General features: G+C 47.5%; 1 protein-coding gene across 1 annotated transcript; it reads left to right on the top strand.

Annotated features, from left to right (window-relative positions):
* The first annotated feature begins 1,663 nt into the window (after positions 1-1,663).
* Fbp2 (fructose-bisphosphatase 2) lies at positions 1,664-25,719 on the top strand. The gene is made up of 7 exons (XM_027955821.2): positions 1,664-1,930; positions 6,646-6,808; positions 6,994-7,086; positions 10,951-11,091; positions 15,439-15,576; positions 21,605-21,724; positions 25,326-25,719. The coding sequence occupies exons 1-7, from the start codon at positions 1,761-1,763 to the stop codon at positions 25,518-25,520; spliced, it is 1,020 nt and encodes a 339-aa protein (XP_027811622.1). The 5' UTR covers positions 1,664-1,760; the 3' UTR covers positions 25,521-25,719.
* Positions 25,720-26,254: the final 535 nt, after the last annotated feature.

The raw sequence follows: 26,254 nt of genomic DNA, 5'->3' as shown, positions 1-26,254 counted from the left end.
ACCAGTGGCCAACTCTCACCTCAGGAGTCCTCGTAAGACATGAATCTGGCCAAAGCTCTGTAAGGTGGAAATCTACTGGGGGTGGATGGATGGGTTGGGGGAGGATTTTTCTTTCTTAATAAAAGGGAACTAACATTTCCTTTTTATTTTCTGCTCCTTTGAGTCTTCAGTGTGGGCTAAGTAGTCAGAGTGATGGCCACTTTGTGACCACAAGGTGACAAGCAGGCGGACAAATGCCAGCAGACCCAGGATGACAGAGAAGGGACAGAGAGGGGTTCCCAACAGGACCTCTGAAGAGCTTAAAGCATGCCACAGCCACTGCCTAGCAAGTGCACTATGAGAAAAAACAAAACAAAACAAAACAAAACAAGCAAACCTGTGTGTAGCTTGCTCCGTGTTTTCTATTACTTGCAGCTAAAAACATTCTAAATAAGTGTCAAGCGGAAAATATCAAACTGAAGAGCAATGTGTAAATTCTTAGTTATGTCTGTATACATATTGTTATAGGCACACTGAAACACTGAAGGAGGAAAGATTGCTAATAAAGTATTGAGTACAACTTATCATTTTTTTTGGAGGGGGTACAGGGATTAAACTTGGGCACTTAACCACTGAGCCACATCCCCAGCCCTTTTTTATATTTTATTTAGAGTCTTGCTGAGTTGCTTAGGGCCTCGATAAGTTGCTGAGGCTGGCTTTGAACTTGCAATCCTCCTGCCTCAGCCTCCTGAGTGGCTAACATTACAGGCCAGTGCCACCCTGCCCAGCTACATCTTGTTATTTTTAATCCTCTTTCTCCCAGGTGGGTATTTTGTGTTAAACACATTCACAAGTGAGCTCACTGAATTTCAAGGGGTTAAGTAACATTTCAAATTGTACAACTAGCAGAAAAGTAGCTTGGTACTCTGAGCCAGGTCTGTCCCTAGACACAGAGCTCTGGCCAACACCTGGGATCACCACTGTGCCTGTTCGCCACACTGACCCCCAGCAGCTTCCAGCACAATTATTTCTAGGGAGTGGGATGAGGGGTCAGACTGGTGATGAGGAGTCTTTATACAGTTATTTAGCAAGTATAATTTCGAATGAGTATTATTTTTGTTCTCAAAACACCAATCTAGAAAAATTGGTAGAGTAAGACTGGAGCTAGGTGCTATGCTAGGAATATGATTTTTTTTTCTTCCAGATTTGGAAGAGTCTGGGTCTCCATTCAGTCAGATCACACACGTGTTCTGGAAGCCCATTTATCTGAAAGAACCTGGCTGAGGAGATCCCGAAATTGGCATTATGTAAGTATGTGACCTATGCCTCAGATAAGATCTCTGCCAATCTACCAGCCTTAACCGTGGGGGAGTCAGGCTCTGCACTGTCCCAGTGAGGAATCCCTTCGTCTTCTTGAATAAGAGGCTTTGATGGGTCATTCTTTATTAGCCGGATCTCACCCCACTCCCATTACTATATGGTTGCATCTAAGGATCTTGGAAGAGGGGAGCTCGGGAAGGGAAGCGGCCTGGGTTTCCGCGCAGCCCAGTTCTATTTACAGCTTGCATGTGGCGCTTTGGCAGCTGTTGCCACCAGGGAGGCCAAGAGGTTTCCTTGAGGGCTTGTCCAGTCATTTCTGTCACGTGGGTTGGGGCCCTTTGCCTTAAAGGTCCTGGCAAGGCCACCGCGGGTTCCGCATCAGCTTCCACACTGCAGAGCCGCAGCCCCTCGGGGAAAGCCAGGGACCGCAGGGAGGAAGGTGGGAAGCATCCTCGGCCACCATGACGGACAGAAGCCCCTTCGAAACCGACATGCTCACCCTGACCCGCTACGTTATGGAAAGGGGGCGGCAGGCCAAAGGCACCGGGGAGCTCACCCAGCTGCTGAACTCCATGCTCACCGCCATCAAGGCCATCTCCTCGGCCGTGCGCAAGGCCGGCCTGGCCCACCTGTGAGTCGGGGCGCATGCGCGGAGCGGGCCAGTGGGTGCCGTCCTGCAGGTGCCCGGGCTAGAAATCGGGTCTTGCTTGCTTTCTGTGCCCCAGAAAGAAGTTGTGTATCAAATTGCATGCTTTGTTAAAGGAGGCTTTAAAGTGTTTCAAGAAAGGAACGAAAGACTCTGAGGTCCTGCAGGGAAAAATAGATAAAATCTCTCCAGTTACTACTTACAACAATAACGCAGGCAGGGGCTTGCTGCAGAGCATATTGAATTCTCAGGACTTGTGTCAGCAGAAGGGGATTCTCACAGGCAGCCTGAAACAGCTCTCCACATCATTTGCAGATCTGAGGGTTTGTCATGACCCTGGTGGATGGCCAGGAGTAGAAATCATTCACAAAATAGAAAACTGCACAGCTCCCCGTCCTTCACCTCTCCTCTCACCATAGAAGGAGTCTTTGCAGGCGATGTTTTCAAATGTCTTCTCTGTGACTCTCTGTCTTTGTCTCCACTTGGCGTGCAGGAAGGTGGGGGGTGCTTGGCCTGGGAGGTGACTGAGGGGTTCTCTTTTCTTGGTTCTTGCTAAGGATTTTTCCAAGTGCAGAATGAGGCCAAGTTCATGCTAAGGCTGCTGAGGGTCATGGCCAAATGTCCAATGCAAATCTTTGATGAAAAGAAACCATCTTTTGTTGGGGCTTCGATTTCTTTGTCATGATTCCAGGAGAGGTCCTCTTAGAAGTTGAGGGACCTGCTTTTTTGGGGGGTGAGAGCAAACCCCAAATGAAAAGCTAACAAAGTCTAATTATTTCAAATATTTCTTCTTAATAATGTAGCAATTTTAAGATGAAAAAAGTGTGATAACGTAGTGGCACCCCCTCTTCCACAAAAAGTCTTACTGGGTTTCTCGAGAAATCTTCACCATGGCTGATTTTAGAACTGTCAGCAAAAGAATCTCCACAAAAGAGTTCAATGTAGATTAACTTCCTATTTTTGTGTTGCCCTGTTTTAGTTGGCCACTGGCCAGGAGAAGAAATCAGCACTCCAGGTGCTGGACACCCCCTTACTAGTTTTTCACAAACACGTGTCCAGTATAATAGTTTGTAGAAATGTGTAAGCAAGGCCCCTGGCCTTGAGCTTCACTTCACAGAGATGACTACATTTCTAAGATAAGATAAGTTACTAGTTGGGCTCCATGGTAACAGCTGGCAGGGGAGGGAAGAAAGGGGAGGAGAAGCTCTCCCCTTCTCAGGTGCTATCCTTGAAGGGTTAACTTGCCCAGAACAGTGAAAGAAAAAGCTACTTTTATGTGAACTTCTGCAGACTGTGAACTTGTGAGTCCCTCCCCTTACATGCTGGGTATAAAATCTGAACTTGGGGTTCAGGGGATTGATTGATTACAGCAAAAGCTGTGCCCTCTGAACCTGGCTGCAGCCAAATAAAACTGTTTCCTGCTATCTTCGGTACCTTGCCTCGTCTGTCCCTACAACAATAGCATTATATTACAAGATGTAATTATGATAAGATTATAACAGACTTTATTTATGTAAGGATTTGGGACCCAGTAATGGGACCCTACTTAAAGAAACATTAGGATCCATTTGTTTTCCCCTGTGAGTCACTATAACTGCATTATCATCTCACTTGGCAATAATGGCCAACTTCTTCCTCTAAAGGCCTTCTCAAACGTGAGGTCCCCTGTCCTGCTACTGCCAGGTGATGGGCCCTCCTGAATGACACTGGATAGCACCTTTGTCTCTCCCCACACACAAGCCCTGCTTGCTATACTCGAGCGATGCCCTCAGTGACACCCCACCTCAGTGACACTATTTGTCCACACTAGCGGGGTTCCTCCTCACTGCAGGACTCTACCGGTCTGAGGCTGCCTTGGCTGAGTTCTTATTTATCTGCTTGCTGGTAGTTTAGTGTCAAGACAAACTGGTCCTAGGAACTGGAGAATCAGGATGATTATTTAACTTGGCTTTTGCTACCATGTGATCATAGGCAATGGTTTTCTCTTGTTGGAACTCAGTTTCTTCATTTGTAAAATGGAGAGGATACTAATTGCCCCTAACTCATAGGCTTGTGATAAGGGTTGGTAGGTCCATGTGCTGAAGATTTCTACAGTGCCAGCCCCATAATAAATGCTCCCTAAACGCTCCAGTTGTTATTAGCCCGTTGCAAGTGCAGACCTGGAGAAATTTGCCAGCTAGCCTATGTAGCCAATTGACCACTAGGTGGCAGGCGCAGCCCTAGGAAAAGTGTCAGTATTCCATGATTTTTTTTGCTGCTGTGACCAAGGGCCTGGGTCCCTACAATGGCAGCATCTCAGAAGACCTAAAGCAGAAACCTTACCCCCTGTTAGAAGAGCAGCCACACTAATGCCTGTAAGACTGGGCCACGTTCCTTCCACTGTCCGACTCAGGGGAACTCAAGCCCCTCATTCCTTTACTTCCCCCTTGGGAAGACATTTCTAGGCACAGGATCCATCAATGCAGTTGATAAGTTATTAGAGGTTATTATTTTTCCCCTTTATATTTTCTCCTCTCTTTTCTTTGGAAAGGAGGATGCTGGAGTGCTATCCTAGAAGTCTCTCCTTGACTTTTTGTGCCCACACAGTAGAACATCCCATTTAGAAATTGTCAGTGAGCTTCAGAGCTAGTTAAAATGCTAAAAGATACTGCCCTGTGGGTTGGAGGGTACTGTTCATGCCTGACCTAAGTTGAAACAGGACTGGTTGTGAATTCCTCTTTCTGGAAGGAGAGGTGTTGCACAGGGCGTGGAGGGAGGGTGCACAGGACAGGTTGTAAAGCACAGGACAGGCAGAGCCTGCTTCTCACCTCTGCCCACACAGGCCTTGGATGCTCCAGCTGTTCATGCAGCTCAATAGTCCATATTAAACAAGAGGATTGGGCATGTGGTCCCTTTAAATGCCCATGCAAAAATCACCTATTTTGATTGTTGCTGTTATTTCTTTTGCTTGCTTTTGTCTTGAACCAGGAAGTCAGTGTTTCTGGTCAGACTGCCAGCTGCCTTATCATAGCAAACATCCAGTGATGAGTGGAGGCGGGGGGGGGGGGGGGGGCGTGGAAGGGAGAGAGGTTGTCAGTCAGGCAGGAGGGTGGGTGATGCGTTTGTTCCTGGCTTAGGGTAGTCAGTGGTTCTCAACTCTGCTGCCTCTTAGGACCATCTGAGGATTTTTTTCACACATAAATGGAATTAAAGTAAGGATGAGAAGAAACATTGCTTTCTTGCCGTCCTTTCTCTATAACTTGGGGAATGTAATTTGAGCATCTCCTCTGTGCTGAGCACGGCGGAAAACCAGACAGCAAGGCACGGTTCTTGTCCCAGCAAGCAGATAATTCAGCAGGGAGGGTGTCCCAGGAACAGACTGAGCTGCTGTGGGAGAATGACAGGATATGTCATTGTGTGGCGGGGACTCGTCAGAGAACCAGGAGGCCACCTGGAGGGTGTCAGGAGGCTGGGCAGTGGGCATTGCCATGTGGCTCGCACCAGGAGCAGAGATGAAAGGGCAGAGGCTTGCTGGGGCTGAGGTCACAGGACATTTGAGGCTGGTGGAAGGCCAGCAATCCATGCAGAATGTGACTCACTGCAGTGGTGGGTGGGTGGCCAGACTAAGAACAGCTGCCATCCAAACAGAGAAAAAAAATCCCTTGTAAATTAATTAAACAAATGCTAGATGGTGGTCAGGGCTAAGGAGAGGAAGAAATCAATAAAGATGTTGGGGTTGGGAGTTGCTGGTTTAGCTGGTGGTCAGGGAAAGCCTCGCTGAGAAATGAGCTGTGGGTCAAGCTGGACCTGGATGAGAGCCATGTGGCTCCTGGAGGGCTATGCTCATGTGGGGGGGCAGCCAGGCCACTTGTCAGTTGGCCAGGGCAGCTGCATGCCTGGTGGGTTCCAGAGGAGGCAGAGACTGGCTGAAAGGAGACAAGAGGGACAGGAGGCCACGCCAGTGTGGGAACAGATCTTCTGTGTGCCTGACTCTCCCATGGGCTCTTGTCTTTGCCTCTGGGTGAGGGGAGTGATGTGCCTGGCATTTCAGAAAGACTTCTTTTGCTTAGAGGGGAGAAGGCAGGAGTAGGGAGAGCTTTGCCTTTTAATACTCTAAAACCAAAGCCCTGAGATAGACTTTCTTTTCTTTTCCTTTTTGGTGGTGCTGGGATGGAATTGTGAGCCTCCTACCTGCTAGGCAAGTGCTCTACCACAGGGCCCCTAGATAGATTTTTATAGTAGTGATCTTTCTTGTAGTGCTTGGGATAGTCGTGGAGAAGCAAATTAAATTAAGAAAGTCTGTCCCCAAATTTCCTCCTTAGTTCAAGTAGCTACCACAGGGCCATTTTATTTCAACCCAGGAGGAGCTAGTGGAGGATAACCCCAAGTCGTGGAGTTTCAGTGCCGGAAGCCAAGCCCTGACTTCTTGGAGGCCTGGAGTATGGCACTGTGCCTGACTCTGGAGCTCCCCCGTCCTCCCCACCCACTGGTGCTGAGCTTAGGTTGTCTCCTGGGGAGACCAAGGAAATATGACCATGTCCCCAAGATGCAAAGGAAGCAAGGCTGAGAGGTGCTGCCACGAGGGGTCGTGTGCTCCTGAGTGTGTAGGACCTGAGGCCGCAGAGATGCGAGGAAGTGGGGGCGCGCTGGCTCTGGCTGGGGGGTTCTTTGCTGCCATCTGGGCTCCCCCAGTGACCTCAGTCGGCCTCTTGTCCTCTTAGGTACGGCATCGCAGGCAGCGTGAATGTGACTGGAGACGAGGTGAAGAAGCTGGACGTGTTGTCCAACTCCCTGGTGATCAACATGCTTCAGTCGTCCTACAGCACGTGCGTCCTGGTCTCGGAGGAGAATAAGGACGCCATCATCACGGCCAAGGAGAGGCGGGTGCGTGGGGCTGGGCACTGGGCCCTGCTGACCAGTAGAGGGCGCCGCTGGGCGGGAGGCTGGGGCATAGGCCCGTGGCTCTCCATCTCTTTTTGGTGTAGACTCGTCTGCCACACCCAGCCCTGACTTAGAGGCCTGGAGCTGGTGGGACATGCTGATGGGGGGCTCTTCCCTCTGTGATTTAGGGGAAGTACGTCGTCTGCTTTGACCCCCTGGATGGATCTTCCAACATCGACTGCCTGGCCTCCATCGGGACCATATTTGCCATCTATAGAAAGGTGAGTAGATGGCGGCTGACTTCTCCTGCCTCCTCCCTGGGGCGGTTTCCAGAAGGTTCCTGGCTGAGAGCTTTGAGTCTGGAGTCTTAACTTTCATCTCCCCACTAACCAGACACACCGTTGAAGGCACACGGGGAGCTCTCTCTGCCTGAGGCTCCTCACATGGCTCTTCTTCTGCCTCCCTCCCAGCATTCCTGGGAGTCACCTTGCTCTGAAGGTCTGGGTGGAACACAAATGTCAGATGTGGTGCATTTGATGGCCTGTTATCCAAATGCCTTGGACCAGAAGTGTTTCAGATTTCAGATTTGTTTTTTTAGATTCTGGAATATTTGCGTTTGTATAAGGAGGTATTTTGGGGATGAGACCCCAATCTGAACACAAAGTTTCCTTCTGCTTCATGTACGCCCTGTACACAGGGCCTCAATGTAATCATGCACAGGGCTTTTGCGTACTGTTTTGGTTGAGGCCTGTCATGGGAGTTCAGGTATGGAATTTTCCACACATGATATCTTGTTGGCCCTCAAAATGTTTCACATTTTGGAGGATTTTAGATTTTAGACTTTTGGATAAGAGATGCTCACCATGTTAGGTTCGAGGTGCACCCTCTCTTTCTTCTTTGTGCATCCCAACCCTACTGTATTAGTTTTCTGTCATTATCCTGACAATATACCACATATTTAGAGACTTAAAACTTCTCCCATTACTTGTCTCCCAGCTCTGTGGATCAGAAGTTGAGCAGGCTTGGCCGTGTTCTCTGCTTAGGGTCTGGTAAATCCAAAATCAAGGTGACAGCCAGTCTGACCTTTTACTACGAGGCTGGGGACTAGGGGTGGGGAGTATTTGCTTCAGACTCCTTTAGGCTATGGAAGGAATTGGGTTCCATTCTGTAGGATCGAGGTCTTCTCCCTCTGCAGGGCGATGGCTGGGGGTCCTTTTGAGCCCCTGGAGGCTGCCTCTGTTCTTTGGCTGGTGACCACTTTGTTTTCAAAGCCAGCAAAGGTTGGCCAAGGCCTTGTTGCTCTCTGGAAGCCCCTCCGCCACCTTCTCCTCCTCTCCCCTGCCTCTAGCCGCAGGAAGTTATGTGCTGTTTGGGGGCCATTTCATTAGATTGTGCAAATCAAATCGGGACAACCCAGGAAAGTCTCCCTATTTTAAACCCATCTTAGATCTGCCAAGTCCTTTTTAGCTACGCAGGGCAACATATCTGCAGGTTCTGGGGATTAGGATATCTTTCGGGGCTGCTCTGCCTACCCCATAAATGTAGCAACAGAGAGGATCTCAGAGGTTGGTTTGTGACCATCCTGCATGACCAGAAACTTCACACAAGAGCACGTAATCCATATTGAGCACTTGGCGGGGCCTCACTGGGGTTCAGTTCTTGCTGTAGCCATGAAGGCTGGGCCTCGTCCCCTGCAGCACTCAGGCAGAAGGAGACCACGGGTGCTTGGGAGCATCATGGCCTTTTAGTTGGTGACCTGCCCTGGAACTGGTTCTAGAGACTTATCTCTCTGGCTGCAAACACTCATTTTCCATTTAACCGTTTATTATCACATGTGTGGAGATGCCTCTGCTTTCTGTACCACCAACGTGGCACCAATTACATAATTCCCCTTCATCCTCTGGGGACACGTTCTAAGACATCTGGGGATGCCTGTAGTTGGGGGTCGTACCAAACCCTTTCTATACATAACTACAATAAAGTTTACGAGCTAGGTACAGGAAGATATTAACAACAATAATTAATAATAAGATTGATCAATATAACAATGGCAGAGTTATGTAAATGCAGTCTCTTTCTCTTGGGTTGTCTAATTGCTGTGCTCATCCTTCTTGTGGTGATGTGAGATGACCCCATGCCCATGTGACAAGAAATGAGGTGGATGGCATAAACATTCTGACATAGGGTCAGGCTATGGCTGACCTTCCATTGGAAGGTCACCTGCTTGGGGTGAGCCTGGATCTTGGAACTGTGATGACATTTTTCAGACCACAGCTGACCGTGGGTGACTGAAACCCATGGAGAAGGGGATACTGCTGTCATGAGCTTCCCAAGAGTGTCTCTTCCAGATCGCAAGCTCGGTGGAGGATTAGCTATGGCCCAGGTCACTGGCCTGATGAGTGGGCTACAGATACTCACATTAGTGTGACCATGTGGGGTCCTGCTAATGCTTGTCCAAGGCGGGGGGGGGGGTGGTGGGTGGGCTTAGAATTTGCTTTTGGGGAGAACCCATCAAAAGTCAGCAGGAAATATACTTGGGCAGAATATGTGTGTGAGCCTTAGCTTTTCTGTCTGGGGAGAGTAGAACAGAAACAGGAGTGTGTCATTCTCTAAGGGCTTGAGAGACAGAATGGAGGACGAGACTGCAGGGGGCTTTGCTTTCCCTGTTGGTCTCTGTCTCTCTTTCTTATGGAGAGGTTGAAGGAGACTTTTGCTGGGGGAGACAGGAGAGAATGACACAGGTACTTTGATGCCTGGGAAAGCTGAAGGGTTAAGCCAAACTGAAGTGAGGAGAGAAGATTGTTTCCAAAAATCAAGAAGCGGTGTCATGTCCATGCAATCCTGAAGAAAGACGCTGGTGGTATCTTTGGGTGGCTTTGAACCTCAGTGTCCTTTTTGGCTGACTCCCTGAGGCCCAGGCTGAGCTCCTCTCTGGGGCTCTCAGCCCTGGGCTGGTCCTCACCTCTGCTCGGGAGGCAGGTGCAGATATCATTGCCACTTTTTGACTGAGGCAAAGTAGGAGCACAGAGAAGGTAATTGGTTTGGCTAAACGCACACCAAATGACGGCACGGGAGCTGAAGTGGCTGGCTTCCCTCTGACTCCCTCCTTGAAGCTTTTAATCTCTTCCTAAGGCCAACTGGTCTGAAAACAAAGAGGAATGTTCTTATCACAGTATAGGCTACCAACCCCTGAGTTTAGGCGAACTTGAGCAGAGATTTCTGCCTTCAAATTTAAATAAAGCACAGGCTTTACAGGCAAGCCCAAATAACCAGGAATTCCCTCTGATAATATTTCTGAAGAAGAGTCAGATGTCAAGCACATTTATGAAAATATGCTGGCATTTTCTGAGACTCAGCACTGAATGTTTATGTCACCAAGAGCCCAGAACACCAATCTGTGTGGTCAAAAGGCTGGGTATAGAACATTCTAGTTTACAAGGCTTCTAGGTTCACCTCCACCAGCATATTCTAGCTCCATGGCTTCCTGATGTTGGACGAGTTGTCTAATTGCTCAGGTTTCCCGTCCGTCACCCTCTTGCTATCTCAGAGGGCTGGTGAGGCTGTGGAATAAGGTACTGCCCAGAACCAGAGCTCAGTGGTCTTGGTTGTCATTATGGTTTAGAATCATGGCTCAGGACAGTGCAGAAGGCTGTGGCCTTAGCATCCTGGAGGGCTGTTCTTGGCAGAATGCAGACACCTATGCTTGGAAGTGAGGAAGAAAGCAGGTGGAGAATGCTTTGCTAGATGGCTGTTGGCTATCATTTAATAGAGTGGCTCAGCGGGAACTGGGCACCAACCTGGCGGCTCATTTCCTCCGGATACACTTGCTGGAAATTGTTACTCAACCAGGCCTGTTATCCTGCTGCACAGATGATTTCTGCAAAGGATAAAGTTTATTCATGAGGTGGCTGAGCGTGTGGAGACAGGAGGGCAAGTTTCAAATCTGCCTCCCCAGGGAGGGGACTTGGGGATGTTCACGGGTGGAGGGAATTGGAGGTCAGCAGAGAGCAGGTGAGGCAGGTTCTCAGGTTTCCACGTGAGCATGCGCTTCTGCTGTTGCTCTGAGAGATCAGAAGCCTGGATCCCCGGTGGAGGGTGCCCTCAGGTGACAACAAGATGGTACGTTTCATTTCTCTCTTCTCCAGACCTCAGAGGGGGAGCCTTCAGAAAAGGACGCCCTGCAGCCTGGCCGCAACATCGTGGCCGCGGGCTACGCGCTCTACGGCAGCGCCACTCTGGTGGCACTTTCCACGGGGCAAGGTGTGGACCTCTTCATGCTGGACCCCGTGAGTACCAAACCCCGAGGCCTCTGTGTGTGGGGACATCATGGGCCTGTCTTTGAATTCCTGTCCCCTGGGAGAATTCCCTGGTCTTTCCTGATCCTTGTTCTTGGGCTCAAGAGCCTGGTTTGGAGATCCAAGAGCACCATGAAAAGCAGTAAGGACCCCTGTGCACGCCAAGCATCCGTTGGGGGTCCTGTAGAATCAGGTGGATCAACTCCCCGAGGAGCTTCCTTTCTTCTTCTTCTTTTTGTTATTAATTTATTTCAAGCTGATTCATAAAAACATACAAGTTGTACATGCTTGTGGGGCACCATGTGGTATTTCATGTTGTGTTGAAATCAGATTGAACACATCTTTTTCCCCAAGTATGGATCATTTCTTTTTCTTTTTTTTTTAAAGAGAGAGAATTTTTTAATATTTATTTTCAGTTTTTGGTGGACACAACATCTTTATTTTATTTTTTATGTGGTGCTGAGGATCGAACCCAGCGCCCAGCACATGCCAGGCGAGCGCGTTACCACTTGAGCCACATCCCCAGCCCATGGATTATTTCTTTATGATGAAAGCATTCAAGCTCCGTTTGTCTGGCTTTTCCAAAGGAGTTTATTTTCCAGAAGTGCGTTCACCCTCCGGTTCCTGGGACACTGTCCCTGAGGACCAAGTTTCCAGACTGAGTCATGGATTCTTGGATGGCACCGTCCAACAGAAGGCTCTGGTGATGGGTGGACTCTGTCACCTGAGCTGCCCAGGACAGGTGCCACCAGCTTCCTGTAACTGCTGACTCTGGAGGCGTGGCCAGGGTGACTGGGAAGTGGGATTTTTACATTTTATTTCATTTCTGTTCATATCAATAGCTATAGGTGACCAGTGGCCGCTGTAGTGGGCAGGACAGGCTTGGAGGACTCTACTGATGTGCACGTGCTTCCCCGTGGTGGGAGCGACTGGTAGAATACTCTTCTATCAGGTTCTGTTCTTCTCCACACTTTGCACACTGAGAAAATGCTCAGGGACAGAAGAGGAAGAGGGGAACCTCTGGGCAGATGAACGGTGTCACAGAGCCAGCTTCACTGAGGGAAGAAATAGCTGGATACAGGAAGGAGAGCTTAAAAAATAAGGCTCAGCCTTCACAGCATGTGTACTTAAAAATGCTAAGGAGAAATTTTGCAAACCTATTTCTAAATTGTAAAACATTTTCTTTAAATTCTGGATGCTTTACCCGTCACTTATGAACTGCTTTGCCAGATACCACCAGGTCTTGTGGAAAACAAAGCAGTTTTGACTAAAGGCCATTTCAAAGCCTGCAGCATTCGCTCAGGGGAAAGTTCAGCACTTGAGTTTAATTCAGGCTTATAAGTGCTTACTGAGCATCTACTATGTCCCAAGTACTGTTCTGGGCAGCAGCGATACAGCACTGATCACACAAACACTCCGGCCCTGGTGGAGCTCTCCTGTCAGTGCGTTTGTGTGGAAGGAGGGAGCTGTCACAGTTCTGAACAGAATAGAGTTAGCTAATAGCACAGGGTTTGCAGTGTGGAAGCCCAGTCACCTACATAAATAGACTCATTACACCAGGGCCCTTGCTGTGTCAGTTTACCAATGCCCAAATTTCCCTTTATTTTCAAAGAAGCAGGCAAAGCCTGAGAAATCCTGTGGGATACAAATATGACCGTCAGACAATAACGTTGCCTCTGGAGTAACAGCTGCAGATAGTGCCAGGGAAATGTGGGTAGTCCTGCCAAGCCATTCATGCCCACAGGTGCACATACGAGGGACCCTGCTCCTATATTAGTCTCACCCACTTCCTAGTGAGGCCCAGGGAGTGAGCGACAGCAGGTGACCTGCCCAGGGTCATGCTGGTGACCCTGGCGTCAGGAGCAGTGCTAAGCCAGACAGAACCTTGAAAAAAGTTGGCTGCAAGCAGAGCAGTCCCCAGGCATTCTGAAGAGGTTCTGAAGGCCTCGGAGGCACGTTTGCCTCAGGATCTGACTAGGGGCCTCGGAGCCTCCACCAGAGCCTCTGCTCTCTGCCTCCAGTCACAACAGAAGGCGCAGCTTGGATAGGGAAGCTTGTCTACGTGTCAGAAGGAGAGACAAACAACACGGTAATCTTTCCCCATCTCTCTTTATTAGCCTGAAACCTTTCGGGTCACATCATCCTGCTAGTAGTGAAACTCGAAAGCAGTTTCCATTCTTGCATTATAATCATCCACAATCGTGGGGCTCATCTGGACATAATCACGCACGTGTGGAATGTAATGTGCTCCAGCACCTCTCCTTTCCTTCTCCTCTACCCTCCCCCTGTTCCCCGTCCTCTCCTGGTCTTTCTTCTATTTATTGATTGATTTTTAAAACGGGTGCTCTATAGAGGCACACCAAGGTGGAATTCACTGTGGATTATTCATAAATGCCCATAACATAACTTGGTCAATTGACTCCACAGATCCCCCCTTTCCATTCCTCTTCCCAGCCCCTCCACCCCCTTCCTCTACTCCACGGATCTCCCTTCTCTTTCATGGGCTCCTCCTCAGGCACTTTCTCCCTTATTTTGCTATAGTTTCTGTATATGAGAGAAAACATTCAACCTTCGACTTTCTGATGAGTCTGGCTTATTTCACTTAGCATGATATTTTCCACTTCTAGCCATTTACCAGCAAATGCCATCGTTTCATTTTTCTTCATGGCTGAGTAAGATTTCGTTGTGTATTATACCACAGTTTCTTCGTCCATTCACCCGAGGCACCTGGGCTGGTCCCTTGACTTGGATACAGTGAACTGCACTGCTATAAACGTTGATGTGCCCACATCTCTATAGTGTGTTGACTTTTAGTTCTCTAAAAGTGACGTTTAAGCAAAATCCTGGTGTAGGAAGTTTTGGGACTGTTAGGGTGTGAACTTGAAGGAGCTGTGGAGAGTGTCAGCAGTGACTGAGGTAGGAACCTGAGGGGACAGGATTCCCTCCTGGGTCAGCCAGAGCCTGACTGATGGGGGGGGCGGTTTGCAGGGCTGGCGATTTAATTGTGTTGGAGGACCCAGGTTGCTCAGGCACAGAGGGACAACGGCATTTTAACCAGACTCTCAATTGTGGGTCTAAACTGCACATCAGGGCATTCATTTAAAAATCACCCTGTGTCGGGGTGACAAGGACCTGGTGCCCTGCTGTCAGGAGCTCTCGTGTCTCGGTGCCTCTGAGGCCATGTGAGTAATTGGTTGTGGTGAGGCTTCACAAACACATCTGCCCCACACTAGGGAACAACACTGCAGAGACCTGAGAGTCCCCAGCCCCAGGCCCAGGGGCAGAGAAGCAAGTTCACCTGCTACAGCACTTGTTCTGCTCCTCCCCTGACTAATGAACATCATGGTTTGGAGAAAAAATTGTGTCTACTGAGCTCTTTGCAGATAAGCAAGAGAGAAAACAACCCAGCCTCATCAGGTGGCTCAGTGTGGCCTTGTCTCTCTATTCTAGGAATGAAGATGATGTTCCTTGGACATCCCTAGTCCAGTGGCCGGCTGTGGTCTACATTTCAGCTTTTCACATTCTCAGCCTCAAGATGCACCCAAATGGGCTGGTTTCCAGGCCCTGGTTTTCCTCCTAGCACCTTAGACGTGAGCGTTTAAGATGGTATCTCCATCTGGACGATCTCATTCCACAGGGATTGATGGGGGCAGAGCTAGGTGGAGCTGCCTGAGGGACCCCCTGCAGATATTGACCCCAGTGGCCACAGGGATCAGTGGGGCCATGGGCACCATCTTATTAGTAACTCTGAGGTCTCTTGGAATGTGTGCTTATCTGTTTCTTTATGCTGAGTGAACGCAGTATCTAATGGAAGGAAGGCTTTCTTCAGACAGAAGTGTTTGGGTTACCAGGAGCCTTTAATGGTTTCCAAGAGAGACTCATGAAGATGAGCAGAACGGCTAAAGCACAGGTTATCACCAAGCTACACCCCTACCTGTGTCTGTAACTTCTGTCTCTCGTTGTTGGTGGCTCAAATCTTCCTGCAAACATTAAACCAGGGATGAGAACTTGGGGGTAAATGCAACGAGACTCCTTGAAAATTAGCTGATGTTAGAGACACCAAGGTAAAGAGAGAAGGCCAGGGGCCATGTTCCCTTGGAACTGTTTGACCTCTTAGTCTATTACTGCTAGAGCTTCCTGGGCAGGCTCCATCTCATGGCTGTTCTTTGTAGTACTCATGAAAGCACCACAGGCCAGCTCTAGTGTGCCCACAGCTGACCCCTGGGTCCTCCCAGTAGGCCCTCATCCTCTCCTGCCCCTGATGGTGGTGAGCTGCGCTGTTGTCTTCTGTTTCCTGGTATCTCTCTTCTTCCCTGATGTCTCTTATCACCTCTCTAGGCTCTTGGGGAATTTGTGCTTGTGGACAAGGATGTCAGGATTAAGAAGAAAGGAAAGATTTACAGCCTCAACGAGGGCTATGCCAAGTATTTTGACGCTGCCACCACAGAGTATGTGCAGAAGAAGAAATTCCCTGAGGTGAGTGAGGGAAGCCGAGGACCCTGGAGCAGGAAGCAGCTGTCCCAATGGGGTCCTGTTTGGATGGGGCTTTGGGGGGCCTTGGTGAAAGAGGTTGGCACCACTGTTAGTGGCTCTGGTCTGTGTGAGTCTGGTGGACTCTGCATTCTTTATAAGCAATCAGTCTCGTTTGTCGACGACATTCTCCTATTAAAGGAACACTCCTCAGTGGAGTCTCTCCAGGAGCAGTTGTTTATAAAGAAAGCAGGGCCACATTGGCAGTATTTAGAGGTTCAGGCCAGAGTCTCTTTCCAGGCATTCACTTGCTGAGCTACCACCTGTAAGTTCTGGCTATTCAGCTATCTTTGCTTTTAGACGGAATAACTACACTTGAAAGTCCCATTGGCAGGCTGTACTGGCAAAGCTTTGCCTTGAACCCAAGTCTCAGGCAGTGCTGTGCTCTCCACCTGATCACTGAGCTCTGGATGTCACCAACAACGACCAGCTGGACAGTCCATTAAGGACATCTATGGTACAGCTGTGTGCTGGAATTGAGGATCGCCCAGGCCAGGTGTGAGGCGGAGCCCAGGTTGGAAGCGGAGTGATGCCCATCTGTGGGTGGGTCCTTCCTTGCCAATCCTGGGGGGTGGGGTGGAAAAGCAATGATGTGACATGTAGGCCTGGCGTCCCAGGAGGCAGATGGAATCCAAGGACAAGAGCCCAGACTTCAGGGTAACAGGTAGCACTCTCTCAAGGATGCCTGTGCTGTCTCAGGTGGAGGCTATGGGAGTTTTCTTTCTCTTTCTTTTTAATTAATTAAGCATAGTTCCCATAGGTGCAGTCTCCTGTTCTGCTCCTTTGTAGGATGTTGTTCCCTTACCCAAACCTGTCAGACGCCTTGAAGCAAAAGGAACAAGCCAGGACCTGTGAGGTTGGTGAAGTCTCAGTACTTCCACCTGGAGCCCCGTCTTGAAGATGGCTTCACAGTGGTTCCACTTGTAGGCTAAAAACTGTCCCCTCGGGAACACGTGGAGGAAGAGATCTATTTTACCACTGAATCAATGCAACTTCTGCACAAAATGAATGTTTAGGAGGATAAGTCGCAAGCTGGGGGACATTACTTACTGCTCGTGTAACTACTGGTGGGTGCATAGTCTCGCTACGTGGTGATGCTTTATAACTCAATAGGACGTGGTCTAGTCCCCAACCAGGAACCCAGGCAGTAACCACGCAAGTCCCAGAGGAAGTGCATGTGACTGGTCAGCATGAAGGGGGCTGGTGAAGAAAGAAATGCAAGTTAAAACAGCACTGCTGCCTCACGTCTGCACATGAGAACAGCAGAGATTGGAACATTGGGCAGCCTTGGGTGTGAGAAGAAAAGCCTCTTATAAATGGTCAGAGAAAGCAGGAGGTGGCAAGTTTCTCAAATGGCCGTCTCGCCATATGGTTTCAAATATTAAATATTCCTATCTTCTGACTCAGCAGTCTAATTTAAATTTCCCTTGAAATTTATCCTAAGGAGCTCATCAGTCAAAGAAATAAAAAAAAAGATAAGTGTACAAAGATATGCCATCACTGCATTGTTTATGATGTCAATGAAGGAACACTGAAGCATCCTTTGGTAAGGGCTGGTTAAGGTATCATGGATGTTCACACAGTGAAATACTGTGCTACACACCTGGTCTTCATTATACAGTAAGTCCAGAGCCAGGGATGGAGCCTCGGTATAGAGAGCATGCTTAATGGCACAAGGTGCTGAACTCCACCCCTCATTCCAGACAACCCCAGCAACAAAGCCAAGCCCATCTTCATTTATTGATAGTGGAACGTGCCTACAAAATATTGAGTGAAATGTGTGGGTTACAGAACTCACTGTGATCTTACAGCATCTATGTTTATGTATTTATATACACACATGTGTATGTGTGTGAGTGAGTATGTCCATAGTCTTCAGAGATGAGCCAACTTGTTAATAGTGGTTTTGGACACAGGGAGCATAGGGTAGTTTACTTTCTTTGTGTGGTCTGACTGCGCTACGTGCAGGGATCATGTGTTATTATTGATCCTTCCATTTTGCAAAAGAAGTCTCCTTTCTCTTTTTACCTTGTTCTCATCTCCAGTTTCCTTAACGCATGAATTTCCATGGACTTGAGAATAAAGGTGGATCCTCCTGGCTCAGGATTCCCCAGGGAGATTTTTCCAGCTCTGCACATAGTCCATTATCCCAGTAGAAAGAGTCCTGGGGGATTTGGGTTCCAGCCTTTTCTAGAAACAAATTGTGCCAATAAGAACTCTTCTGTAAAGTTGGAGTCCCTAGGAGATACTTAAAATAACCAAATTAAACTTTCTGCTCTTTCAACAATTTTTCTCTTGTATCCTTTCTCACAGCCCAGCCTAAATATTTTGACAAGGCTAGAAGGACACTCAAGTTCTAGAATGAAGTTGCTCTTTGCAGCTTTACAAAGCAGAGAAGGTGCCTTAAGCAGATCAGCATCTGCAGAGTTTTCCAAGAGATGCCAAGGAATAATCAGGGTCTAGCAGGCCGGCATTCTTCAAACTTTCAACTGTGATCACTCTTAAGAAATGTATTATACATCTAGAACACGTATACACATGTAAATGCACACACACGTGCATACACACACACACACAAACACAACTCAATCAAGTTAAGTTTCCTGTTTTCTCTATGACTCCTAAATATCTATTCTATTCTATTCATTCCTTTATTGCATTTATTCTATTTTCATTCTATTCTGTTCCAGTTCAACCTATTCCCTTTGTATAGGTTCCATTTTATTAGTGGATTTCCATCCAGTGTGAATAAGTGCTACCTTAGTGTCTTAGACTTTCCACCAGATCTTAAAATTAATCTAGATATTCTGAGCAGAAGCAGTAAACTAAAACAATGGGCCATATATTCCTTGGGTACAGAAGAGGTTAGCTGGAACGGATGGTGTGGCTGACATGTGCATGTGATCAGTATACTGAATAAGGGGCTCTTGTGTAGTGACAATCTAAAAAGCAGGTTGTTTTAATCTCCTTTTCCTTCTTAAAAATCTGTCTGCATGGAGTAACTCCAGGTTGCCAACTGAAAGCCCTCCCCCACACCCTGGACTCTGGTCACTCTTAGAAAACAGGAAGTCTGGTCATCATTTAAGTTGTAAAAATATTATCCTATAAGCCTAACATATGAATCAATATGTTGGTATAATTTAAGCATTTTGCCAGTCTTATTAAGAAAAGAAATTCTAAACAACAAAGCAAGTTAGCTAATTCCCTAATATAAATTAAGGCTCTAAAATTCTCTGGTTGTCACTTAACATGGAGTTGTAGGTTTAATATGAATCTGGCTCTAACATAGGAATTGTTTTTTCTGTAGATTTTGGTTTCACTTGTTTTAAAAGTTCCACAGACCCATGACCACAGATCAGTTGGATCTGACCCTGAAAGACCCGGCAGGCTAGCATCAGGAAACTTGTACGAATGCTTAATAATTCCCAAGGGCAACGCCTGAGAGTCCTGGGAGAGGTTTTTCATATCAATGCAAAGCCAGTTTTGGCCGAGGGCCTAGAAGCCCTGGGAAGGCCCAATTCTGACTCTGATAAGAAGAGATTCGATGGAAGCCCAGAAATACATCCTTGGATCCGAGAAGCTCCATCTATAGATACAAGAAGAAATTCTGGCGTTAGATAAACAGAGGATGTTCTTGACACAGTGCTGGGATCCCCAAGGACTGTGGACAGAGGGCAGGGCAGTAAGGAGAGCTGTGCACCCAGGAAGCCCCGTTTGGCACTGCAACTGGTTGGAAGCCAAGGCATCTGAAGGGAACAGAAGTCAGGTGTGTGGGCTCTGGAGGCAGACCCGGGACTTCAGATCCCAACTCTGATGCTCAAGCTCTCGAATCTCATAACTGACATCAGTGATGTCCAGAACACCTTTCTGCAATGAGAGAAACACCCTGCATCCATGTAGTCCACTGTAATGGCCACTGGCCACATGTGGGCTTGGAATGTGGTTCATCTGACTGAAGAACCAAAATTTAATCTTTCTTAATTTTAATTATTTGAAATTTAAAATTAAGCGGGGCACAGTGGTACATGCTTCTAATCCCAGTGGCTAGGGAGGCTGAAGCAGGAGGATCCCAAGTTCAAAGCTAGTCTCACTTAAGGTCTTTAGTGAGGTCTTAAGCAACTTAGCAAAACTGGGTCTCAAAATAAAGAATAAAAAGGATTAGGGATGTAGCTCAGTGGCTAAGCACCCTGAGTTCAATTCCTGCTACAAAAAATAAATAAATAAATACATAAATAAATACATAAACAAACAAATAAATAAATTAAGAATAGAATAGAATAGAATAAATAAAATAAAAACATTAAATGTCTGCATGAGGCCTGCATCTACTGTATTGGATGGTGTAAACCTAGAAGGTGGCATATGAAAACATGGCCATCTGTTCTGGCCTGGTCTAGTTGCTGATCAGGAGGCTGTCCTGTTGTTTAGACCCTTTCTTCCTAATGAAGGACAGGAAGTAACTGAGTGTTAAGACCACAGGGGTCCAGCGAGTGGGGGTGGGGAGGAGCCGTGAGTCACACAGCCCGGGAGAGGTAAATACTGTAATTATTCCAGAGTCTGCGCTGTGCTCAAAAAAAGAGGAGATGCTTGATGGAACAGTGTGGTCACAGTGGAACTCTGTTTGCAGAAAAAGGATGATGGAGATAACTTTGGGAAAGAGAAACAGGCCGCCATGTGGCTGCTGTCTCCAAGCTTCACCAGAATCTTCCTTTTCTGTGCGCCTGTCTCCAGGCTGCGAAGCGATAGATCAGATGGATCGTGGAAGCTCCTAACTTAAAGGATTAATGTTGGCATTCAGTGAGAACCATCCACAGGAAATTCCTGACAGCGGTTCCCTTTCTGTTTTCTAATGCAGCCTTGACCCAGGACTCACTCTGGCTTGTGTTCACGTCTTTAAAGTCTGTACGTCTTTGACAAGTACTTGTTTTGAAGGCAGCTTGGCATCACTCACCATTACTACCCTGCTGAGTTGATCCCCAGCTTTGCTGGGGGGCACAAGGTGTGAGGCTGCCCTGGAGAATTGGCTGCCCCACGACACTGCCAGAGACTCCTGAGATCAAAGAAATTGTAGGTGGTGGCTGGATGGGGAGAAATAAATCCACTCGAGGGAAGGATTTAATCATATGCCCCTGCTTGGCTGTTATGTGCTTCTTTGAGCAAAATCATGATCTTTGACTTACTTCTCTCTGCACGAATGTTCCTTTCATTATACGTCAATAATGAAATTGAGGTTTACAAATACGTTGTTAGAAGATGTCTTTAACAGTTTCTAGAGGCGTTTAAGATTTTTCCAGTGGAGAAAGACTGCTTGCAGGAAGTACAAAAGTTATCATTGCCATTGTTCAAGGAGGTCTGGTTCTTGGAAACCGGAAGTTTCCAAGCCGTTGTTGGAAATCCAGTCCTTCTTCAGTATCTGTGGAGTTTGATTCCAGGACCCACCTCAGATACAAAAATCCTTGGATGCTCAAGTCCCTTGTATTAAACAGCATGGTATTTACATTAACCTATGCACATCCTCCATATAGTTTACATGATCTCTAGATTACTTATGATAGCTAATATAATGTAAATGCTACGTAAATAGTTATTATGCTGTTATTGTTTAGGGAATAATGCCAAGAAAAAAGTCCATATATGTTCAGTACAGATGCAATTAAAAAAATGTTTTCCATCTGAAGTGAGTGCAACCTGTTGGTGGGAAATTGGGAATGAATAGGGCTGATGGTGCTCCTTCAGGTTAGCTGTTCAGTTAAGATTGCTGCAGGACACTTACTTTAAGCAGTCCTACATTTAATGGGTTCAATCACTGGCTGAGGTTAGCAGGGCTCTCCATGGCTAAAGTGCTCAGTCTCCCTAAGTCCTCTGCCCTAAGCTAAGGGAAGGGTGGCAGAGCTGTGCCAGCAGGACTCAGGGCCTGGGAGTGGGGCAGGCTAGTTACAAAACCCTCTGGATCTTGTCTCTTTCTGCCTTCCAGGATGGCAGTGCTCCCTATGGGGCCAGGTATGTGGGCTCCATGGTGGCCGATGTGCACCGTACCCTGGTCTATGGAGGGATCTTCTTGTACCCAGCCAACCAGAAGAGCCCCAAGGGCAAGGTAACTCTCCTGTGTGCTGTCAGTGAACTGCTAGAGCTTGGTGCTGCTCCTGGGCTTCTGTGTCTGCGAGCCGGCAGGGGAGAGCAGCAAGCTCTGCTTCCCACTGGTGAGCTCTGAGTGTGGTAGAGGTTTGGAGAAGGGGCGGCTGGCGTGATGTGACTGGGGATTCCTACTGACCCTCACCTCAGCCTGCCTCTGGGTCATTTGCTGTGAGTCCCCTGTGTTCATGTCCCACTTCCTACAGGCCGGGTCTCATTTCTAGTGGCAGCACCAGCTGACTTGGCGATTGTTGACCCCTTAAAGAATCTAGTGAACTCCATCAACCTGCTTCCCAGAAAAAGTACACATGATCACACACTTCACATTCACTTTTGGGGGGTTCACAGATGCCCTGAAGTCTACCCAAGAACCTTTTAGAGAGCTCCCAGGCTTCAGAATAAAAATTTTGGCTCAAACTCACTCAGTATTTCTAGGAGGGTAGCTGAAATTTTATGATACAATCTTGAAAATACATTCCCCAGTGAGAATCATGTCTTATGGTCCAAATTTATCTATAATAGAACCTTCTGTGGAAATGCTTCTGAATTTTAGCAAGTCACAGAAATCACCAGGAACTGGTCAATCACAGGAAGACGCACATTTCCCTCTGTCACACAAACAGCTGGCCACACACCTGTGTGCCATTCTGATTGGCCGTTGAGGTTGGAGTTAGTGGAATGCCAGAACTCAAAGCCATTGTAAGAAATCCAGCGTAGCACGTGAGACTGAGATTTTAATGTGCAGGTCGGTGTATTGGGCATTTTTCTTTGTGAGAGTGTTTAGTGTTTAGCTGAACTCAGAGGCACAGAGAAGTCTGCATGAGAGGTGCCCAAGGACAGAGAAGTGCGGTGGAGAGGAAGCGAGACCAAGCATCAGATGCGGAAATTCTGAAACACAGCCACTCTTGCCACATATTCAGATCCAGGAGGGAAAGCATGAAGAGTTATTATTACTGATTATTAAAATGATTCTACATGAGTCAGAAAATACCCATGCAAAATTACTCAAAGGAGTCCTATGAGCACGTGTCATCCCCCATGTTTACCTATACCCGTTGCCCCAGGACCATGGCCATACTGGAGGGACCATTGGCTCTTTTTTTTTTTTTAAATAAATTTTTTTTTAGTTGTAGATGGACAGAGTAATTTTATTTTTATGTGGTGCTGAAGATTGAACCCAGGGCCTCACCTGTGCTAGGTGGGCATTCCACCACTGAGCCACAACCCCCTGACACTCCATTGGTTCTTTTTTTTTTTTTTAGTACCAGGGATTGAACTCAGGGGAACTTGCCCACTGAGCCACATCCCCAGCCCTGTTTTGTATTTTTATTTAGAGATAGGATCTCACTGAATTGCTTATCACCTTGCTTTTGCTGAGGCTGGCTTTGAACTCGTGATCCTCCTGCCTCAGCCTTCAGAGAGCTGCTGGGATTACAGGTGCATGCCACCACACCCAGCCCTACCATTGGTTCATTTTTTTTTTTTTTAAATTTTGTTTTAGTTGCCAATGAATTTTTTACTTTATTTGTTTATTCATATGCGGTGCTGAGGATGGAACCCAGGGCTTCACACATGCTAGGCAAGTGCTCTTCCACCGAGCCACAACCCCAGTCCCCACCATTGGTTCTTGATCTCCATGTTTCATCTTTATGAGATCTTCATGTTTCTCTCAGATCACGTCCATGTGTGTGCACTCGCATGCACATGTGTTTCTTTCATGTGTGCTTGTCTCTATGTAGCCATGTAGATTTTAATTGCTGAAAATGAGTAGACTGTGTGGTCCACAGGTCAACGTACCATGAAGTCCTGGGCATTTCTTGCTCTTAAGACTGGTCAACTACAACAGGGGCATCTGAGGACAGGGCAAAATTAACTTGGCCCCCAAACAAGTACATTACTTGCCAATGCTGGGCCTTTATTTATTTATTTTTAAGTATGTGACTCAACAGGCTAGTTGAAAGTCTGAGACTTTCTTGTCTGCACCCCAGATTTCCCCTGCCCTCAAGTCCCCAGGGCAAAGGAAAGGGGAGGAAAAAGCCAAGCTCTGCAAGCCACCAAGGTAAGAGTGTCCCTGCACAGACTGTCTGTGAGACAACATGGCCTCCAGTGTCCCTGATCAGGAACAAAACTGGCCCAGCTGGGTGTACCCACCTGCACCATGGCTTCTCCAGGTCCTGCCCAGGGCCCTCTACTCTAAGGGCAGGGACCTAAGGTAAGGGCACTGTTTGACCAAAATGGCAGCGAATGCCCTCTGAAGTCTTCACCTTCTGTCTCTTGAATGCTTGGCCCTCTAATCCTGACTAAAATACTTTGTTTCTCTCCTTTGAAGTAGTAATGATAATGATAATGATAATGATAATAGCAATAATGATCAGCACAAGACATATTTCTTAAAGTGGTTTTTTTTTTCTTTGAAGAAAAGAATGAAGAAGAAAAAAGCTACAGAGAGCCAGGTCAACATTTTGCAAGCTGATTACAGAAATGAACTTTTTCTTCTTTTTTGTAAATTACATATTTTGCATCAATGAGGAGAAGGAAGGAGAAGATATTAGGACACTGAGTGGGGGCATGGTAGCAGGGCTTCCAGCTAGAACGTCATCCAGAATCTAATGCAGTGTGTGTGTGTGTGTGTGTGTGTGTGTGTGTGTGTGTGTCTAGTGGTGGTTAGGGGTCACAACAGAATCACAGAAATGGAACAAAAGAGGACATTTGATCCAACCTCAATCAATTCAATTCCCCATCTATTTATGGGACACAAGGTAGGAGCCAGCTAATTTTCAGGGTGCCTGTGGACAGAGTAGAAGGCACTCCTTCCTTCAAATAAGTTCAGCCCCAGGTTCCTGTGCAGAACTTAGCAAGCAGGGTTCAGGCTGATTTTAACCCCCAGTTCTGTAGCCAGCTGGGAACCATCATGGAGGACGGCCAGTAGCCTGCTTGGGCACTTTCTGTGCATCAGGCACTGCTGGGAATGGAGATGTCACAATGACCAGCCACGGCAGAGGCCATCCTTGCCCTCAGGGTGGGCAAATGGGGAGCAGTCGGGTTCAGCACACCTCATTGTGATGACGGAGGTTCAGGGTGCTATCAGAGCATGAGCAACAGAATTTCCCTTAGTTCAGGGTCCAAAATAAAAGACCGTGAGAGCTCCAGTAGACTGTCCATCTAATCTACACTCCAGATGCAGAGTTCCTGCAGTACCACCCTAGCCACTGTGATCGTCTGCAGAGAGGCCACCTTGCCCTTTCAAGTGACCTTAAAATTCACCCAAGCTGGACATCTTACCAGCTATAAGTCCTCACATGGAGAGGCTTCTAACCATGTGTGCACAATCAGTTTGCCATAGCCAGCAAGAAGTGGGCCCTAAATCTTATATCTCCAAATCAAGAGACAAGTCTCTTATAGGCACCACGGTCACCAGATAGGCGGATACACGGGTCAGCCACCTGGCTAGAGGTGAGCTACATAGAAGCTCATTGGTTTGAATTCCTCCTCAAGATTCGGGGATGTGACTTGGGATGTCTGGCCGCTTACAAAGCTTGTCTAATGTGTCTGTTTCTCCATAGCTCCGGCTCTTATATGAGTGCAATCCCGTGGCCTATATCATCGAGCAGGCAGGAGGTGTGGCAACCACAGGCACCCAGCCTGTACTGGACGTGAAGCCTGAGAGTATCCACCAACGAGTCCCCCTCATTTTGGGATCCCCAGATGATGTGCAGGAATATCTCACCTGTGTACAGAAAAACCAGGCAGGCAGGTAGTGAATCTGGCCTCACGAGCCCTCTTTTATGTGTCCTGTACCTTGCACTGAGGACCCTGTGAGTGATACTTGAAGATGGTGGTGATGAGAAAGAGGCAAACCCACATTCAGAAGAGCCACAGCCCATTGCTAAAGGCAGGGTCAGAAGTCCCAGGGCATTCTGTGGTTCATAGAGAGGGCTGAAAATAAAAACTGACCTGTGAAAGGAATGACCTTGGACTTGTCTTCTGTCATGAACAATAACAAACAGGGGTGTGATTTTAAAGTCCATCAACCCAAGTAGACAGCAGCCACTTCTGGAGGGTAAAAACTACACAGATGAGTTAAGAATTTGTCTTGGGCTGGCTGTAGTTCAGTGGTCAAGCATGTGCTTAGCATGTGGAAGTCCCTGGGTTCAATCCCCGGCAGCACCCCTCATACATGCACAACATAATTTGTCTGGATTGGCTTGAAACTTACACATAGTGTCTTCTCCTGAGGTGATTGGGACTCTAATTCCGTTCTCAGATATAAAAAATGGGAAGACATCATTGAAAAGATGTCTCTGCACCCTTAAACCCAAGGCCCTTTGAGGGGTGTTTAGCACCCAATCTATGGTGGCCTTTTAAAATTAAGTATTGTTGGGTGTTATGGTTTGGACATAAGGTGTCCCCTAAAGCGCTTGTTGATGCAGGAGTATTCAGAGGTGAAATGATTGGATTGTGAGAGCTGTAGCCTAGTCAGCCCATCCTAGTT

The sequence above is a fragment of the Marmota flaviventris genome, chromosome 16 (genome assembly GCF_047511675.1).
Source record: "Marmota flaviventris isolate mMarFla1 chromosome 16, mMarFla1.hap1, whole genome shotgun sequence".
Lineage (NCBI taxonomy): Eukaryota > Metazoa > Chordata > Mammalia > Rodentia > Sciuridae > Marmota > Marmota flaviventris.
Note: the sequence above shows the minus strand (reverse complement) of the source record. Positions and strands in the feature narration are given on the sequence as shown.

Coding starts and splice junctions, on each gene's coding strand:
- Fbp2 (XM_027955821.2), top strand. CDS start 1,761: ATGACGGACAGAAGCCCCTTCGAAACCGACATGCTCACCCTGACCCGC. Junction 7,087..10,950: donor TATTTGCCATCTATAGAAAG/GTGAGTAGATGG, acceptor TCTCTTCTCCAG/ACCTCAGAGGGGGAGCCTTC. Junction 21,725..25,325: donor AGAAGAGCCCCAAGGGCAAG/GTAACTCTCCTG, acceptor GTTTCTCCATAG/CTCCGGCTCTTATATGAGTG.